The sequence below is a fragment of the Manis pentadactyla genome, chromosome 6 (assembly GCF_030020395.1).
Source record: "Manis pentadactyla isolate mManPen7 chromosome 6, mManPen7.hap1, whole genome shotgun sequence".
Taxonomy (NCBI): domain Eukaryota; kingdom Metazoa; phylum Chordata; class Mammalia; order Pholidota; family Manidae; genus Manis; species Manis pentadactyla.
Window position 1 is genome coordinate 8516394 of NC_080024.1, and position 20005 is coordinate 8536398.

At 43.1% G+C, this 20005-nt stretch overlaps 1 protein-coding gene across 8 annotated transcripts in view; it reads right to left on the minus strand.

Moving 5' to 3' along the window:
* The window catches only part of SP100 (SP100 nuclear antigen), a 72379-nt gene that overhangs the window by 24910 nt on the left and 27464 nt on the right, over positions 1–20005 (minus strand). For 4 of the 8 annotated variants that reach the window (XM_057503444.1, XM_057503442.1, XM_057503443.1 and 1 more), the window contains exons 3-13: positions 15591–15753; positions 14253–14421; positions 11614–11694; positions 9752–9814; positions 7096–7245; positions 6583–6666; positions 3835–3981; positions 3123–3206; positions 1506–1589; positions 605–664; positions 83–205 (exon numbers count right to left, since the gene is read on the minus strand). In XM_057503444.1, coding sequence (XP_057359427.1) covers positions 83–205; positions 605–664; positions 1506–1589; positions 3123–3206; positions 3835–3981; positions 6583–6666; positions 7096–7245; positions 9752–9814; positions 11614–11694; positions 14253–14421; positions 15591–15753 — 1208 coding nt within the window. Of the gene's footprint in view, positions 1–82; positions 206–604; positions 665–1505; positions 1590–3122; positions 3207–3834; positions 3982–6582; positions 6667–7095; positions 7246–9751; positions 9815–11613; positions 11695–14252; positions 14422–15590; positions 15827–20005 lie in introns of all 8 variants that reach the window. The other 4 variants (XM_036912635.2, XM_036912625.2, XM_057503441.1 and 1 more) reach the window with 4 other exon arrangements.

Here is a 20005-nt window from a genome sequence, read left to right on the forward strand (position 1 = left end):
GTGCTGAGTAAAATGCACCAGGAGACAAGAGCTCAGAATTCAGACTCTTGATGTCCCAGGGCCCAGCAATGGCAGTCCTTACCTTCCTCGTCAGAATCACTTCTCAGTGCTGAGCTGCAGGCTCCCGGCGGTGCCTCCTCCTCACTGGACTCGGAAGAGTCATCGTATCTTTTCACTGCAGAAGGGGCAAATGTCCCTTGAAGGCCTCAGTGTACCAAGGAGCCAAGAGAGGAGAAATTTAGGAAGCTGAAAATCCAGGGTAAGAATGTCCCTAAGACAGTCTTTGCAGTCTGGTTGAGGAAGGCAGGTCTCCCACTTGGCTGCTTCCCTATATTCTTTCTGAATCAGAGCCCCTCCCCTCCCCCATCTAAAGCTTCTTAGAGTGTTTACTTGCAAACAAAAATTTTAATTTTATTTTGTTTGACTCCTTGATTCCTTTGGGTTTATTACAGTCTTTAGCCTAACTAACTAATACAAAAGACTAAATAGGAACAAATTAAAGCAAATTTATATTTTACTTTGAAGGATATGGCAAAGAATTAGAATGACTCTTTTGTAGAAGAGACTATTCATTTGCAACCCCAAAGAGTCTTTTCCCCCTTACCTCTTTTATAAATATAAGCTCTTTTTCTGGATGTAGGCAATTTTCTGAAACCCATGGGCTCTATAAAGTAAAGGGGAGGAAACAGTACAAAAAGTCTTGCAAGTTCTGTGACAGCTCACACAGCAGACCGGCTTTTGATCATAATGATGTTTTGATGATCATTTCCCTCTCCTTCCTTTAACTGAACCCAGTTCTGGTGGCCCAGGGTCATAGTACTGGGGCCCTGCCTGGCTCTCCCTTTTACACTCCATGCGAATTGGTAAATGACTCTTAAACATTACTAGCTCCGGTTTCCTCTTCCATAACGTGGGATAACTTGTTACTCTATCTCCCCATTAAGGATTTTGTGAAAACAAAATGAAGCTTTATTTACAAAAGCCCTATGAAAAATCACAACATAAGCCAATGGTTTAATTAATTCAGGTTTGAGAGGAGTTGATCAGACACCATTTTCCCACCAAATAATCAAAGAGCAGCACAAATTGTTCTTTGAAGACTTTCTAAGTTTGGGACTAATGACAGTATTGTCAACAAAGAGGTACACTTGCTTACTATTGTTGATGGAATAGAAAGCATGTTGTAGAAAAGAAGTACATTATTTCAACTCTTTAGCATTAGTAGACATGTTAGTGTGTAGTAAAAAAGACTGTCATTTTCCTAGAAGATTTTTGCTACATTTTCTGTATATCAATCAGGTGGGCCCACAACAGTTTATAATGCCTTCTTGCTTCCTTCCATTTCCCAATGAAAGCCCGAGAAATTGAATGCAGAAAATGGTATCCTGGAAGCAATAGAATCAAGGCATATGGAAAATGCTCAGAATAAGACTCACGAGGAAAACAGAGCTCTGAATTCCGACTCTGAATATTTGTTGTCCAGGCTATGATCCTAACATTCTCACCTGGTGTAATCTGAGTTTGTGAGCAGGTGGCTTCTTGGGTTTCTCCTTCCCCACTCGATTCTAATGAGTCGAGGTTATTGATCACTGCAAAGAGGAATAGGAATCTTTACGGGTCTTGATGTGTGACCAAGAAACAGATTCAACAGGCAGTTTCCTGATAAGAAAATGTGGAAAAATCTTGACAAACCATGCAAATCATGGCCTGCAGCTAGGTGACACTGGTCGGCCCTTCTAAGTCACCTGCCTTGTAGGTTAGTCACGCTCGGTTTGCTGTCCCCAGCGGCAAGGGGAACCTCTGTTTGAACCTCACTTTCCAACACTTCTCTCTCTTCTGCCTCTTACCACTATTGTCATTTCACATTTCCTTCATCTCTGCTGTTTCTCATACAAGGAGACCTTGGAAATCTTGTGCTGACCACAGCGAGTCTTATCTGTCCCCATCAACCTGCTGCCTCCCTGAATGTTGGCAAGGCTACGAAATCTCTTGTGTCCAAGCTGTAGTCATATTTTGGGACGACCTTTTTGAGCAGTGTGCCTACACTGAGGTGAAAATTAGCACCCTCTTAAAACTGAAGCAAATGTACATTGTACTTTCATAGATCTAGTGAGCAATTAGAATGTATCATTTTAAATACTGTTCTTTTGTAACATCAAGACCATTTTTATTTGTTCTTAAGTTTTCCCTAGTATTTTTCCCCAAAAAGGCATGTCTTTAACATCCTAAGTCTAGAAAGTAGAAAGGGCAAACAAATCACCAATTCGCACACTAAAGAGTTACAAATCTTATGACAACTTGTGCTACACACAGGATTGAGAAGACACAACATTCTGATAATCATTTTTAGCTCTAATTTTACAAAGGAAAAATGCAGAATCCAGGATACTAGCCTTGTCTTTACCTTTAATTCTCCATGAGACTTCCTAGAAAACTGTGAAATGTGTATGTGATTGTGCTTTCTCATCTAGAAAACGATAACGATGTCTATTTCACTTAGCCCTCAAGATTATTGTAAAGGAAAAAGTAAAGTATTATTTGCAAAGTTCTTTGACAAATCACTATATATACCCTGAGTAGCTGAAGAACTCTGTCAAAAACAGTACTTTGGGTTTCAGAGTCTTTTTTCTGCTAACTAGACAGCTGGGTGGGTGAGTTGTGTTTTGAAGCAATTTAAAGTTTGTGATCAGATGACAATATGACTTTCCAATGGTGGAATATGCAGCTTTCTGTTTCCTATAGAAATCATTGTATAAATCCAACACTTTAGAATCATAGAAACTAGTTAGTTTTAAAAACAAACTCATTACTTTGATAGCCTATTTCTACTCTGTAATCAATATACAGGTGCATATATTGATTAATAAGGTCCATCAATGAATAGGTCTCTCTCTCTACACACACACACACGCACGCACGCACGCACGCACGCACGCGCGCGCGCGCACTGATTTCTTATCTCCCTACATTTCCCAAAAAAGCCTCATAAAATAAATGCAGAAGGATGAGATTCCTGGATAAATGATGCACTGTTTAGAATGGGTTTAGAAAAAGATGCATCAGGAAATAATAGCTCTTAGTTCCGATTCCTGCAGCCCAAGCCTGTCTCCCCACTTCCTTACCAGGCTCACTTTGCAGTGCCCAGGTGTAGACTTCTGGGGGCTCATCTGCATCACTGGATTCTGCAGAATCCTCACTGGTGATCACTGCACAGAGGAGCAAAACCCCTTAGAGTTTCAGGGTTGGGCCCCTGAGCCCACATAGCAGGAAACCCTAGGAAGACCTGGAAGCTAAGGTAACTCAAGGCACCTAGTCTGTGCTTGAAGGTGTCTGACACGCAGGTTACTCCAGGTCCTAACAGATGGAGATGGAAAATTTATGCACAGAGGGCAGCTGCCCATCCTGTGAACACTTCTCTTCCCCCCACCCCCCTGCCGCCTTTCTCGGTTCTCACTGTACCTCGCTTTCCTCTCGGCCCCGCCCTTCCCCCTACTTAGGCCTCTCTTTCTGGCAACGGTCTCTCTTTCTACTTCCCTTTGCCTTATGTGTTTCTTCCTCTATCTCTTCTCATAAATTTTTTGACTTCCCGTTTTTTCCTCTTTCCTTTCACTCCCATCCCCGTATTTTCCTCTCTTGCTTTAGAAACAGTCTCAGACATCGATACTGCAACCTACCGCTTCTCTCCTTTGATGCTTCTCTGATTCCTGGGATGCTCCCCTGTTGAACCCGCTGCACAAGGCATTCCTTTCCTCCCCTTCTTGCCTCCGTCCCAGGCCCCCTGGGCCCGGCCCCTTGCCTGGCGCCTGTAACCCACATTACCCGTTCTTTCCTTACCTATTACGTCAGGTGCCTGGTTACAGCTCGTCCTTCCTTCTGCTTGCCGTTCAACTATTGGGTTAAAAAATGGCTTTTCCTTCTTTATATCCACCAGATTTACAGAGCAGGAATTTATTTGGATTCCATCACTGAGCAGCCTTGCTTCTGAATCAAAGGGTAATGAATGAAGAATTTTCATTTGCCTTCTCAAAAGAGACCAAGTACCCTCCCCTGCTGTTAATAAGTCCCTCTCTCCCTGTAATTACGCTGCAGGGTTTTTGCCCCCACCCTTCTCCTCTCCTGCTGCTCAGCTCTGTCCTTTCTTTTGTGTCTCTCTTAGTTCTGAGTTTTTTGGGCTTTGTTTATTTGTTTTTACTTTCTCTTCTCATTCTTTGATGAATAACTTTTTGAATTTTTCAAAGTAAAAATTATATTTGCAGTATAATGTACATAGAGAAAAGTGGGTAAATCATAAATCTTGAGTTACCAGAAAGTTAGCATATCTGGGAGTCCATCATATTGGTCAAGAAATAGAAGATAACTAATGCCCCAGAAGCCTCTTAGTAATGCTTTCCCACTAAGGGTCCCCACCATTTAGCTCAGGTTATCCATTGCCTAGATTTGTAACACCACCAATGATTAATTCTATCAGTTCTGAAATGTACACAAATTTGTATAAGTGAAAACATGCTTCTTTCTGTTATTCACTCTCTCTGTCTCTTTGTTATTGGAGATGAAGGGGATCTGGCTTCCTTTCTCAATATTATGTTTGTGAAAGTCATCCATATTCATTTGTATATTTTTCACTGCTGTATAGTGTTCTGTCATAGAAATAAACTTTAAAAATAAAACCATGAAATGTCTGGTTATAGTTTCAAGATTTTGGCTATTATGAATAATGCTGTTTTTCTATGTGTGGTTTTTTTCTTTTTTTTTGGAACATAGTATGAATTTCTTTGGTTTCTGCTGAGGAATATAATTGCTGAGTCACAGACTCTCTGTATTTTCAACTTGGGAAAATTATACCAAACTGTTTCTAAAAGCATGCATGAGGACAGAAATATATTGGAGAGAGCTTGGCAAATTCAAGTAACTAAAAGCAATTTGGTGTGCTGTGAAGGAGAGGCACGTGATGGGGGAACGTGCAGCCACGTGGTAGGTAACACTGCACACTCCATACCATGTAGCTTCATCCTCATGCTGAGGGCCACAAGAGGGCAGTGGGCTTGAATAGGAAAGCCATGTGACCTTGTTCACATTTTTGGAAGGTCCATTGAGCTGAAGGACAGAGACTAGATCTGAAAGGTACAAAATGGGCAGGAAGAGGTCAGCAGGGGACTGTTCCTCTATTTGAAGTGAGAAGTGATAGGGGTCTGGGATAGAGTGAGTATGCTGGGGATGGAGAGAGAGAGATAGGTTGGAGATGTTTTAAAGTCAGAATTTACAAAAGTGGCAAATAAAGTCATGGCTGTTTCAATCCATTAAAATTTGGGATTGTTTGTTGCATATTAGTAGATAACTGATACCACTTCTAAACAGAGATGTCCTTCTGATCTTTGAATAAAGGTCTTCAGGTACTTGGAGGAATGAATCTAGAGGACAGATCTGGGATGGAGATGTGTGTTTAGGAATCAATAAATCACAGATGACTACTGAAGTCCTAGTGAGGATGAGATGCCTGGGGAGAGGCCTATTTTTATCTGAGGGGCTTATAAGGCCATTCTGATCACTGCAGGCACTTTACCCTTCTTATTGGTATTAGGCAGCCCCTGGTGCCTCTTTCCAATGACTACCTTCTCAAGTCAATGTCTTCATTTGTCTTCTCTCTTTTTACTTGGTCTACTCCCTACTGATTTTTCATTCAGTGTCCTGTACCTCATTCTCTACAAAATTCTCCTTGAAAACCCCCCTATTTTTTCCTATTTGTTGGTAGTCATTTCCCTCTGTATATTTCTGTATTCATATTCTTTTCCTTTACATTTTTTTAATCACTGTCTCCCAGGGCCCAGCAGGGTCTAAGGTGAGACAGAGGAGATGCCTAGGGTGCAGGAAGGCGCTGAGAATGAGAGATCTTTCTGATATGTGCCCTGGGGCCTCCCTGCCACACCCGAGACTGGCCCTGCTTTTCTCTACCTGATTTTTCAGTTTATCCAGTCTCTGTTATATTTGCTACTTTCTCCTGTCCTATTTCTGTTTCTTAATTATTAATGTGACCTTATGTTGCCCCTTCTACATTAATTTTTGTCTTTCTATACATTTTTCATCATCTAAAGCATTCCAACCATCACCAAATTCTCCACACTGAGTGCCTCCACCTGGCACCTCCTTTCTAAGGGTCCTCTCTCTGGGCTTTCTTACTGGCAAATCTGACCAGCAACATTGTACACAATTTCCATGTTTCTGCTATAACTTCTGAAAAGCAAGTTGCACTTACTTCCACCAACTCCACAACATGGCACTGTTTGCAGTCCGTATCAGTTCATTGAAGACCTCTCTCACCCCTGCACTTTCATTTGGTGTCCCCCAGTCCACCTTTTTCATATTCTCTCTCCTTGCAGTCTCCCCCTAGGGACATCCCTCCACTGAAGAGCACAGCTCTTTCTCCCTTACATCGCACACCTGCTGCTAGCAGCCAGAGGTTGGGGTCTTGGAGGTGTTAGGCTGGAGAGGGAGAGAGGTGGCCAGTACTGGAGAACAAAGGAAAGCTTTTGCTCTCATAGAAAAGCAAAGGTATATGAGAAAATTGGTAAGATAAGTAATAATTACTTTCTTTTTCCCAGGACAAGGGGCTGGGTATCTCCTTCCTTGCATCTCCGTTGTTCACATGGGTAGGTTCTTGTTCACAGGAGTCTGAGGACAGAGAAGACCGCAGGTGAGATCCCACACAGCCATGCTCTGCCCCATTCCCATTTCGTCACACCTCTCCTGGCTTCTTTCCATCTTGGGTTTCTATGCACAGCCTCTCTGCCTTGTGCCACCTTCACCCCATGAAAGTGTGGGTACTCCATCCACTCTCCGGCCAGCCTCACCCCAATTCCCTTTGACTTTTCTTTCTGTGTCTCTTCCCCACTGAGGCACTGCAACTCTTCACCCTTTGTCTCTTAGTTCTTCCATCCTGATTTTCTCCCTCCAGGTCTCTCCGACCTGTGTGTCAGGCTCATCCCTGCCCTCTGTGTCTGCTGGGCTAAAGGATGTCTCCAAGCTGTGCCTTACCCTCCCTGCCACCAGCAAGGGGGTCCGGCCCCTCCCACTCAGGCAAAGCCAGGCCGGCAGTCTCACCTGCTGTCTCCGACTCTGGGGCACAGTGTTCATTCACTTCTTGGCCTTCTAGTGCCTTATTTTTGTCACTTGTTGCATGTTGTTCTTTTGCATTTATCTGTTCCGTGTCACAGAGGTGCTCTGAGGGCCCATTTTCCGGTGGGACTGTACCTATCAATTAGGGTCCAACAAGGAAATGCAAATCACTTTAAGCTTTTAAAATGGAGGGAATGTAATTCAGCAGATTGGTTACACAGTTGATGGAAGAGTTGAGAAGTCCAAATACAAGAATGTGCCACCCCAGAGTCCACAGGAAGCTGTGGGAGGGACCGAGGCAGAGCCCAGAGGCCAGGGCCTCCAGGTGGATAGAAACTGGACCATGGCTGGCCTGCCTGGCAGGAGGTGGAGTCATGCATGAGATGCAGACACTGCCAGAGGTAGTGATGGAAAAATACCCGCTTCTCCCTTGCTCATATGCACGGATCTCTTGCTAGCGTCTCCCACGTCAGGAACCCAGCAGGAAGCCAGAAAGCAAGGGAGCTAGGGCAGAGCAGGGCAGGGAAGGGTGAGGAATGAATCCCCCTGCAAACACCACAGGACCAGCACACGCTTTCCGCCCCCATGCAAACCTTCTCTGTTCATTATCAGTTCCATCCATCCACCCCACCCTGTTCCTGCCAACCTCAGTAATGTATTAATGGATAAACGTATTTTTCTGTGCAGTTCATTTTTTTTTCCTTTGGTGCTATTTTTCTAAACAAAGTACTTTATGTAAAATATGATTTGAAAATAATTCCCAAAGTTTTAATATAGAGCGTGGGCCCTGAGCATGTTCTGGGCCACATCTGTAGCTCCTTGGAGCCGCCACTTGGGGCAGGAGGGTGAGGTGCAGCCCTTCCCTGGCCTCTGCTTGCCACAACCAACCGTGCTGCTGGGTCAGACCTTGGACACACTTACTGGTGGCTGAGGCTGTATCATTTGGGGTGTACATTGAAATTTCTCTCTTTATATTTTTGATCCCCATCGCTGAGGTGCTCTGGGACTCCATTTCCAGGCAGGGCTGCCCGCAGACCACACTGTGAGTTACAAAGGATTCGCCTCCCCCTCTGGTGCTCAGCACCCACACTGAACCCCTTCTCCTCTGCTCCCCACTAGTCATCCACACTCTCACCTATTCCCACCAGCTGTGCTAGTAGATGAGACGCTAAGAATAGGGATTCATGTGTGTTGTTTTTATGTTTTTAAGTTAATTTTTTGGAAAAAAACATATTCATGAAAAGTATAACTCTGCTTTCAAAAATCACTTCAAAAGGGTTTTTTCTTTTATAAAAATGTAGTACTAATTTAGAATTGCCTCTCTTAAATAACACATCCCAGTTGGAAACTGCATACTGGGGGCCTTCCGTGGTGCAGGAAGTTCCCTGAGAGCCTTCATGTTACTCATTTCCAAAGGACAGTCATGGAATAAAGACATAAAATTTATTACAGAGTAGTGGCCTCTAAGGGGGGAACCTGCCGCCCTCAGTTTATGTCCCTGGTCCAGAGCTTGGGACTGCTCCTTCAGCCTGGGGAGTAATTAAATCCACAACGGACATCTGTGAGAGATGAAAAACCCAAAGTTTACTGTAATGGTTAAAAGCTAAGACTGGCGCCAGATACAAATAATGATAATTCAACATAGTAACAAGTGCATGGAACACCGAGGGACACCAGACATGATTGTGCATGCTTTATGTGACAAAACTTGCTTAAAATCCATCACTCTGTGAAAGAGGTTGTAGTATCACATCCATTTTACAGATGATGAAACTGAGGGACAAAGAGGGGACGTCACTTCCGCAGGAGGACAGGACAGAATTTGAAGCCAGGCTGCAGGACACAGAATTCCTGCTCTGACATCGCCTTCCAGCGGCATTCAGTCCTAATCCTCAAGGGGGTGAATTTGCACAAACAGGCACTCTTGCACCTGCTTTTTCCTCTCTGAAAGACAGGGATGATGTACCATCATTTAAAAGTTTTTGAGGAGATTAAGTGAAATATTGCCTGTATCACTAGGTGGGCTATTGTGACTCATTAGAAAATTAAATCATCATGATGAATGTCTTGAATTTATAATATTTTAAATGATTTAATAACATGATTACAAATACTATGGATTAAGGGACAGTCAAGAGTTAGAGAAATGGTTATTGTTTGCTGAAGCACCCACGATTTTTTCCCAGAGGCCTGCCTGCTGCCCTGGATGATGGGGACGGTTTGCATGGGGAGCACATGGTATCCTCGGGTTTAGCATCCTGCCCCAGCAGGAGCATGTTCCTCCCTGTCCCTGCCCACATGTGCTGCTGCACTGGCCGAGCTGGTGTGCAGTCAAAGCACTGAGGTGGCAGCATGCAAGACGGAGGCAGAGAACTGAAGCCAGGAATGTGGACAAAATGTCCAGGCCCAGAGGCATCAGGAACTGGCAGCAGGTGCGTTTAAGGAATGTGGAAGGAGTGAGTCTCCCAGGCAACCCAGAATACAAAGAGTCTGCGATTTAGATCCTTGGGGAAATCGGCAGATGCAAAGGCTGACCATTCTGGGCAATCAGTGCTACAAAGAAACAGGTCCCTCAACCCCCACATTCCAGAATGGGGCAAAAACAGCAAAGGATCACAGGATAGCATCAACAGGAACAGACCTTTGTGACACGAGTCTTCAGCCTGTGACCAGGTCAGACTTCGATATGAATTTTCACCAGTTCCTAGGGGGAAGAAATTAGAAGTTTATTTCAGAAATTGAAGTATGGGTTGTGCCAGTCTCCCCTTATTTCTTTTTAATAAAGTAGGAGTTGAAGACCCCCTCCAGGTATCAATACAGAGACCATCTGGACTTAGCAGGTCCCACTGAGCTCTTGCTGTCAGACTCCCTCCAGCAGGGTGGGGACTGGGGTCAGCTGCCATCACACTGTGTGCCCCACACAAGGCACTTGGGTAACTGGCAATGGCGTATCTTGATTCCCGTGGCCACAGAATCTGCCTTTGTCCCCAGAGCTGCCCCTGACTGGAGTCCTTGCCTTGGTTCCTACAAAGCCCTGGTGCCTCATCCCCACCCTCTTACTCCACATCCTCACCCTCTTACTCCACATCCTCCTTCTACATATCTGTTCACTCAGCCTTGTTCGTCTTTCCATGAAGATTCATTATCTGACTCTCCCCCACTTTCTCCAGCTACTGTATTCTTTTTTCTGTATTTTCCTTTGCATGCATTTCACAATTTTGGGTTTATGCTTATTAGATTACCGGGGTGGCAGGATGGGGGTAGGAATGCAGGCTGTGACATGATAGCCCAAAGTTGGAAACAACCTTTCATCAAATGATGAGTGAATCAGCAAAGTGTGGTTTATCCCCACAGTGGAATGTTATTCAGTAACAGAAGGACTGAAGCTTCATACATGCTACGACATGGATAAGCCTTGAAAACCTTATGCTAAGTGAAAAGAGCCAGACACAAAAGGCTGTATGTTATATGATTCCATTTTTATGAAATATCCAGAATAGGTAAACCCCAAAAGACAGAAAGTAGATTAGTGATTGCCAGGAGCTGGGGAAGATGGGGCCAGGAAGTGAGAGTTAATGGGTGTGGGTCTTCCTTTGGAGGTGATGGAAATGTTTTGGAACTAGACAGAGGTAATAGTTGCACAACTTTGGGAATGTACTAAATACCACTGAATTGTACACTTTAAAATGATTAATTTTATGTTATGTGAATTTACCTCCATGAAAAATAAAAGAACACAGGCTCTGGGTTCAGAATGCCTGGGCTCATCCTTGCTCATGTGACCCCAGGCCAGCCACATGCGTGGTCTCTAGATTTCAGTGTTCTTATCTGCAAAACGGGCACAAAAGGAATACTGACCGCCAACGGCAGCCGTGAGCTGTGACCGGTGAGCTGTGGGCACCCGCTCCACCAGGTGAGATGTTAATAATGCAGTTATTCCTGTTGTGGGTTATCCCTAAACCCTCTCCCCTCTCTCGTTTCCCCTCCTCCTTCTGTCTCTCAGAGTACCCGCATCCTCCTCTCCACATCTTCTCCACTTCCTCTTTTCTCTCTCTCCATGACTGCCTTTCTGCATGAATATTCCTGCTCTTGGACAACATCCCCACATTTAAATCAGTCCCTTCTTCTGCCACCAGCAAGGGTCTGCTCCGTGACGCAGTCCTTAGCCCTTCGCAGTGTCACACGCAAGGTCTGCTGCAGGCCCTTTCTGACTCAGGACGACTCCAGTCGCCAACCCCTCCCGTCTGGGTTCCCGACACGCCGGTCCCCTTCCTGTGCGGTTCCTGGGCCTTTGCGGCAGGGTCTCTTGTCAGGACCACGCCTCCGGGACTCAGCCTCCGGCTGGAGACTGACGCAGAGCCACCCCACCCCAAGCGCCCCCTGCTCTGCTGTCCTTCAACCTTTCCTTCCCCGATTCCCCACATCTGCTGGGGACTTGCGCTCCCACCTCTTTCTGCTTTTCCTCTCGGCAGATGGAGCTGGTGTTTCTCAGGCTGCACTCACCTATTCCCATGCTTGTTTGGTCATTCGGCCTCTGCACCCTCTCTTCTTCCTCAGTTCTTTGATGAAGTTTCTCTTGGATTGCTGAAGCCAAGGGGAGAGGAAAAGGCGCTTAGAGATCTCCATCAGAGACCAGGGACAACGTCTCACACGACACGGTTAACACTCTCCAGTCCTGGGTCAGTCGGAGCTCAGGGGCTCCTGTCCTCGCTGTAAGTTTCTCCCATCGCCCCTGGGACGGAGAAGGGACCTCTCGACAAGGGGCCTTTATGCTCCCCACACAGAGGAGCCGCTCCAGCATGAGGAGAGGGAAACGTCACGAGCCTGTTGCATAGAACATTTTTTCAGATAGCCACGAAAAGCATTTATCAAAGTAAATAACAGGAGTGAGATGGGTTTCTGAACCGTTCAAACTGTAAGGAAGAAGCAGAGGGATTTCCTCGGAGAAAAGCTAAGGTCCTAGAGGGATGCCCGTGTAGAACAGAGAGCCTGGCAGCACTGACCATGCACTGGGCAGGAAGAGGGTCGGGCTTCCCAAAGAGGGTGTGTTTCCCAAAGAGACAGAGGACACTGGACCCATCCCAGGAACAAAGCAGGACACTCCGAGGTTACAAGTGGGGCCCGCGTATTGCGGCGTGGGTGGCCCCGAGACGCCTGGACCACGGGCTGGGGGGTGGGGGTGAGGGCACCTGCCAGGGCGCCTGCCTGCAGGTGACCCAGCCGGCGTGGGAGGAGGGAAGTAACCAAGAAAGGGGCTGGGGGCGGGGGGTCCAGGGAGCAGAGGGCCCCGCTGCTCCAGGGCTGCTTGCAGGGCCCGCAGGGGTGAGAGTGCAGGACTGTGGGAAGCACAGGACACGGCTCCGAATCCCGACAAAAGCAGGTGGAAGATAGAGGAGCAAAGGGCCCAAATCTCTGTACGCGGGGGCTTCTGCACCCCGCATGGAAGTGGGTACCGTGCCGTGCCCTGCAGCCCTTGGCCTTGAACCACTGACCCACAGCTCTTGTGGACATCAGGGTCCGGGAGAAGGCAGCTGCACCTCCTTCTCCGGCTGCAAGTCTAAGTGTGGGATCCCCAGAAACTAATACGTGGGCTGTGGACACCACGCCTGGGGAGGGGGGTCCCCGCAGTCCATGGAGAGGCCCTGAGTCCCTAAGATGCCTGCCGTACCCCTAACTGCCCTTCCCTTCCCACTGTGGCCTGGGGACATCCTGGTTACAAATGTAATACTGACTTGACGTTTGTGATGGTAAATACTGGAAGGTATTTAATTTCCTTTGTTCCTTTTCTGACTTGACTGAGCTGCTATAGAAATTATTTTGTTCTTAATTAGCTACAGTTACTATTGATACACATCAACAAGCCACATGCTTTATACCTGCTTTTTAATTTTTTCCCCTTGCTTATAAACTTGTTAATATCCCTTTATTTATAAGTTGAGTAGTAAACTTCAAATTGCTTAGCGTTATATGCTAGATTTTCCAAAATTGTCTTCAAATTTACTTATCTCGAATCACTCTTACAGTCTGTTTTTCACTCTCCGATTGGACCAATCAAATTTGTCCCTGTTTTGAAGAAACCCTGTTACACTCTATGCCTGGTCCCTAGTGCCCACTCTCCCCAGAATATGTGACCATTTTTATTTGATGTCTCTATTCCTTGTTGGGAGAACTCCATTAAGAGCAACTGTGTTGGAATAAAAATGTTTGCAGGCAAGTTAAGCACTTTCTTAACTATGTACCATTAAAATGATAAAGATTATGCCTTCTCAGGAAAAGAATTGAGAATCCAATGTTAATTTTGTATAGCACAGAAAACAGTTCCTGGCAGAGCAATTGGTTCTGTGATTATTTGAGTAACACTTGTTTTACCTCTTGTGGAGAGAAGGAGTTAATAAAACCAACTCTTCTTTAAGGGCAAATTTGACCTTGGTTTGACTTTCTTGTTTGTTACTCTGGAAACCTGCTAGAGGTGGCCTTTCTTCTGTGTTCTGGGCCTGTGTTTAACTGGCCCAGTTAAAACCAAGTTTAGCCCTCATGTAGAGTTAAAAATGACTGTGAAATTGCATGTGGCCCGGGAGGGACTCTCCATTGGACTATGAACTATCTTGGGCCTTTCTTCAATGTGATGACTGTTATAATTCAGCTTGTCCCTCATGGGGTCCCCAAAAGTTAGGACTGCAGAGTAGTCACATGAGACACTGACACCCATGGACATGGTGCTGCTAAGCCAGGGCGGATCCTGCATCCACAGCTCAGCTGACCCTTGGGTAGTAGTCAACGCGGTGGACGGCTATGTGGATCGTGGTGAGGGCTCTGCGGAAGAACAGCAACAGATGCTGCCCCGTGGGAATGCTGTACTTCCTGTCATTTGTCCTTCTTGGTAAGTCTGATGCCACTCCGGCTCTAGTTGTCTTGTGAGTCTAGATGCCTAGTTAAGCAGACCTCCAGGTGGGTGTTGTACTACAGCCGTTATACCATTAAGCTCCGAGAAGCTTCGTGCGAGAAGCTCCGAGAACCTGTGTTCTTAACTGCTATAACCCCACAGCCCAGTAGCAAGTGGGGCACATGGTAGGAGCTCGATATATACTTGTTTAAAAAAATATTGGCCCTGGACTTCAAAGGTAGATAATAAACTTAATTACCATTTTTGAAGCTTCTATGAATGTGATTTAAACCAGGGTATTCCTGCATGTTGACCTCGCTGAACACCGCTTCCAGAAGTGACAGGTCAAATGTCTTCTCCAGTTCATTGAGAACATTGTACACCACTCTGTGTACAGGGACCAGATTTCTACAAGAATCTTGACAGTCCTTTAAAAAAAATCAAATGAAGAAACTATAAATACAGACTTTCAAGTAATAAAACAAGCCCTAGAAAGTGATTTTATGGGTAAGGTATTCTAATTTCCCTATATAGGTATATCTTCTCACTTAAAGTTTTAGAATTTCTGTATATTTGTATGGCTCCTAAGTGAAATAAGCAAATCCTTCCTCTTTAAAAAATACCTGTTTGTGAAACTGATCTCCTCACCTTCATTTACATTAAATGTAAGAAGGAGTCATTTTGACAAATGAACAAAATAACTTTGACATTTGTTCAAAGTTAAGTAAAGTATAGCCCTATAACAGCCCAGACAAATGTTTTAGGAACAGGCTTAGCAGTATGAGTGCTGTTCTGCTGACTGGACAAGATTCCCCAGGACTGACTTGGCCTGGATACGCTCAAGGAAGCCAGGTGACAGCTCTCTCCTGTTGTGCATTTGGCCATAGGGAAAGCATTTTCATTGGGCAAAGAGAAGATTTGCATCTGTTTCTCCAGCAACGCCTATTGCTAAAATTAAATTCTAAGACTCCGGAAATTACACACAGAGAAGGGGTGAGGGGAGGGAAGGGAAGGGAAGGGAAGGGAAGAAAGAAGGAAGGAAGGAAGAAAAGAAAACTGAAAACTAATTGTTGGAGAAAGAACAGCAAAGATCTACTCCCAGATTTTTGTCCTAACACGACATTCAATTCTCTGTAGGTTTTAGTGTTCTCAGATCTAAGAACTCAAATTGATGTCCATTGAAATGAAATGTGCCAACTATTATATCATTAAATCAACTCATTTAACTTATTCATGAATTCATTAAAATTACTTCCATTTCTTAGATTTGCTCTATTGTATGCGTCTCTCCAAGGCGTCATACACGCGGGGCACTCTTGCTTCAGGCCCAGCCTACCTGCAGCGCTGCCCAGCCCGACTCCATGCGTGCTGCGGAGCACCATTCCTTAGAAGCAACCCTGTGTCTGGTGATGCGGCGCTTCCTCTCCCTTTTTACCTACAAGGTAAGCTCCCTGGCAGCCATACTTGAAAATGGCCCCCTCATAGGAGGTTCCTCAGTTGGCTAATTGTGCCCATCTGATGTTTGGGTCCAGGATATCAAAGCATAACTTCATTTGGGGCCAGTGTACCAGACTGTGACATAATAAATTTCACTTACATCATACATTTTATTGGTGATGAATTCACGGTCACGGAGGCACTCAAGAAAAGGAAATGTCTTTTTTATTGCATTTGAAATCTCCACTTTATGTCTTTTGAAGTAACTGAATACAGCCTCATAGATCAGCCTGTCATCTGTATTCTGGTCTTCTGCGGACATCCTGGGGAGGAAGGATACTGTGTGGTAATGATCGTCAAGGCTCTGGGGTGCTGGTAGAGGCTGTAGGATTTTATCTACGAAGGACAGGTTGTGAAGAAACAACATATGTCAAATAAATGGTCCTGAGAAGAGGCCAGAATAAATGAAACTGAAGTAATAAGCAATAATATAATGAAGAAAGCATAAAGGTTAAGAAAGACTTAAACACAAGACTGAGAAAGTATATTCTACTCTGTCCCAATTTAGGTATTGTAAAAATATCTTCACACATCTGGAATTTTTTTTAATTAAAAAAATTTTTTTAATTTTAAAAATTCATATAAAATCGAGCAAAACAGGAAAGAAAACAATGGCATAGAAATAAAATCTAACCTTGAAAATGCTGCTTAATTAATAACTAAGAGAACATAAATATCAGAAAGACAAAAAACAAGCTGTCTCCTTTCTAACCTATGGCTGTTAAGAGAAATAACTACCGTCTTGCTTTACAAAATTAGTTCTTTAAGACAAGGTGTGGTTAATAATGACATGATATGGTATAAACTGGTAATTTTACAAGAATATCAACCATTTCTCTGTGACAACTAGTTCTTCTTTGTGTTAATATAAATCTGTCTGGGCTATCATTGTAAATAGCAAATTTTTTAAGGCAACTGAATTTCAGAAATTGCTGCTGTTTCCTGTGAAAGTAATTTTAAACCTGAGTCTGCAATTCTGGTTTTTAGTTGAGCATTTTATTGCTCTGATAATAATGTTTTAATCAATGTCTTGTATTCCTAAATGTTATGAAGATTCATAAGCTTTCTTTGTCAAACCAGAAGAGAATTATTGGCACTTCCCAATACCCAATGCACATCAGGGAATAATAATGTCACATTATTGCATCAAATTCCTGCAAAAAAAAAAAATGTTTCTGGTGAAAGACTGCAGATTGAAGAGAAGCATTTGTCTTCTCCTTCATTAAAAACCACATTAGAATGCTAATAAAGAAATTGGATTCACAGTGACATGACAGAGGGCGGTGAGCTGATGAGAGATTTCAACCAAAATTTGTAAGACAAAAAGTAAGGAGCAGTAATTGCGGTTGTAGGTGGGGGGTGCTCCCAGGTGTGGAAAGTGTGCCCTGCACAGCCAGTGGTGATTGCAAGGGAGACACCGTGCTGAGAACAGCCATGTTCTTTGAAAAATTAGCAGAACCCCTCAAGGCACAAGCTGACTGCCTGGAGTCAGGTGGTTGTCCCTTCTATCGCCGTATGTTAATTGCTCCTGTTACTGGGTTTCCTACACGTGGAATAACATGCCAGGCATGTTCTTGTATCTGACTTTCACTCATCATCCATGTTGTTGAATGAATAGAAGTCCGTTCCTTTGTATTATTGGGAGTATTCCATTGTGTGGACCTACTAAAATCTGTTTATTCATTTTCCTGTTGATAGACATTTGGATGGATTCCACTTCGGGACTAATGTGAATAAAGCTGCTGTTCTTGTACAAATCTTTAGGGTGAGATGTTTTCATTTCTCTTGGGTAAATAACTAGGAGTGGAATTGCTGGGTCATGGTGTATGTTTAACCATTTTAGAACCCATCAAACTGTTTTTCAAAGACTATTAGATGTAGCTTTTCTAATTTTAGCCTATCTAGTGTGTGTGATACGGTATCTCATAGAGTTTTAATTTGTATTTCCTTAATAAAATTGAGCACATTTGCATGTACTTATTGGTAATTCATGTATCTTTTATGAAGTGTCTGTTCAAGTCTTTGGCTCACTTACATTACTGGGTTGACTTTTACTACTCACTGGTTTATAAGAGTTTGTTACATATCATGGAAAGAAGCGTTTTGTTTGATTTATGTGCTGTGAACATTTTCTCCCGGTCTGTGGTTTGCCTTTCATTTCCATAGCTCGGTCTTTTGATAAGAAATTTTGAATTTTGATGAAGCCAAATCTAACATTTTTTTCTTTTGTTGCTTATAACTTTAGTGTACTACCTAAGAAGTTTTTGTCTACCCCAAGTTAATGAAAATATGCAAAAAGCAATTTAAGCATGGGTCTATTTCTGGAATTTCTATTCTGTACTGTTGATCTATTTGTCCTTATGCCAATAGCATATTGGCTTGAATACTATAGCTTATAGAAAGTTTTGAAGTCAATTAGGGAAAGACTGTCTTGGATTGTATAGGTCTTTTGATTTTCCATGTATCTTTTAAAATTAATTTGTCAATTTCTACAAGAAAAACCTTTTGGATTTTTAGAGGGTTTGCACTGAACCTGTAGGTTAAATTTGGTGAGAACTGACATCTTAATGGTATTAAACTTCAATCTGTAGCTCCACTTCTGTAGCTCTCCATTTATTTAATTTTCCTTAACTTTGGGTAGAAGTGTTTAAAGTTTTCAATAAGGAAGTCATAAACCTCCTTCATTAAACTTATTCCTAGTTATTTTATTCTTTTTGGTGTTACTTTAAATGGTATTGCTTTTTAAGTTGCCTATTATAGTTGTAGGGAAATTGAATTGGTTCTCAAAAATATTAACCATGTAGTCATAACCTTGTTAAATTAATTCTGGTAATGTGTTTGTAGGTTTCCTTTGCATTTTATAGAAAATAAACAACCATGTCACCAACAAGTAAAACTCTTTTACTTCTCCCTTTCTAACAATTATTTCTCTTTCTTTCCTATTGCACTGGTTCGGAGTTTAAATGCAATGTTGAGGAGAAGTGGTGGAGTGGACTTCATGGTCTTGTTTTCAGTCTTAGAGAAAAAGCATTCAGTATCACCATTCAGCATGATATTTGCTGTACTTTTTTTTTTTTTTTGAGAGGGTATCTCTCATATTTATTGATCAAATGGTTGTTAACAACAATAAAATTCTGTATAGGGGAGTCAATGCTCAATGCACAATCATTAATCCACCCCAAGCCTAATTCTAGTCAGTCTCCAATCTTCTGAAGCATAACAAACAAGTTCTTACATGGTGAACAAATTCTTACATAGTGAATAAGTTCTTACATGGTGAACAGTACAAGGGCAGTCATCACAGAAACTTTCGGTTTTGATCACACATTATGAACTATAAAGAATCAGGTCAAATATGAATATTCATTTGATTTTTATACTTGATTTATATGTGGATCCCACATTTCTCCCTTTATTATTATTATTATTATTATTTTTAATAAAATGCTGAAGTGGTAGGTAGATACAAGATAAAGGTAGAAAACATAGTTTAGTGTTGTAAGAGAGCAAATGTAGATGATCAGGTGTGTGCCTGTAGACTATGTGTTAATCCAAGCTAGACAAGGGCAATAAAACATCCACGGATGCAGAAGATTTCTCTCAAAACACGGGGGGTGAGGTTCTAAGCCTCACCTTTGTTGATCCCCAATTTCTCACCTGATGACCCCCCTGCGACTGTGCCTGTCTTAGGTTGTTCCTCCCTTGAGGAATCTTCCCCGTCTCTGGCTAACCAGTCATCTTCCGGGGCCATACAGGGAAATGTAAAGTTGGTAAGTGAGAGAGAAGTTATATTGTTTGAAAAGGTTAGCTTTTTACTTCTTTGCATATTTATGCCCTGTGGCTTCTATGCCCAGCATTTGTCTTGGGGTATCTTTACCACTTGGAGGAATTATGATACTCGGTAAATTTGATATGAGGCACGAATTCTATTTAAGGGTTGTAATTAGGAAGGAAGAAGAAAAGCTATAGAGGTAGCAGACAGAAGAAAACATGGGAAGATTGATTATTTCTTTGACATATCTTCTTGTAGAGTAACTTCAGCATGGATAGGTTTTAAGCTACTACTTAAATTGCGCACACACATTAACATAATAGGAATACAGTTACATAACCAAAGCAGATCAATAATTACCAGCCATCTCCAGTGAAGCCAAGAAAACCAGTTAGGCACCCTAGGCATTTGGGAAAATTTGTCTATGATATAATGGATATTGTCCAACTGTACTTGAACAGTCAGAGAGAAATCAGACAAATTAAAACAACCCATTCCTGGGGACTGTTCACATCCCTTATGTTCTTTTAACAGTAAATAGTCTGTAGTTGTAAGACTTTGGAGTGCTACAATTTGCACTTCTCCTAATTCTTGTTTGAGTTCCAACAGTATAGATCCAGTCAAATTTGTTGTTTTACTGTATGCACAGGCCAGCTTAGATATCTCCTTCCTCATTCCCATGGCAAGTCCAGGAACCAGTGGGATGAATGCAGCTACAACTGCAGCATCACCTGGATCTTTGT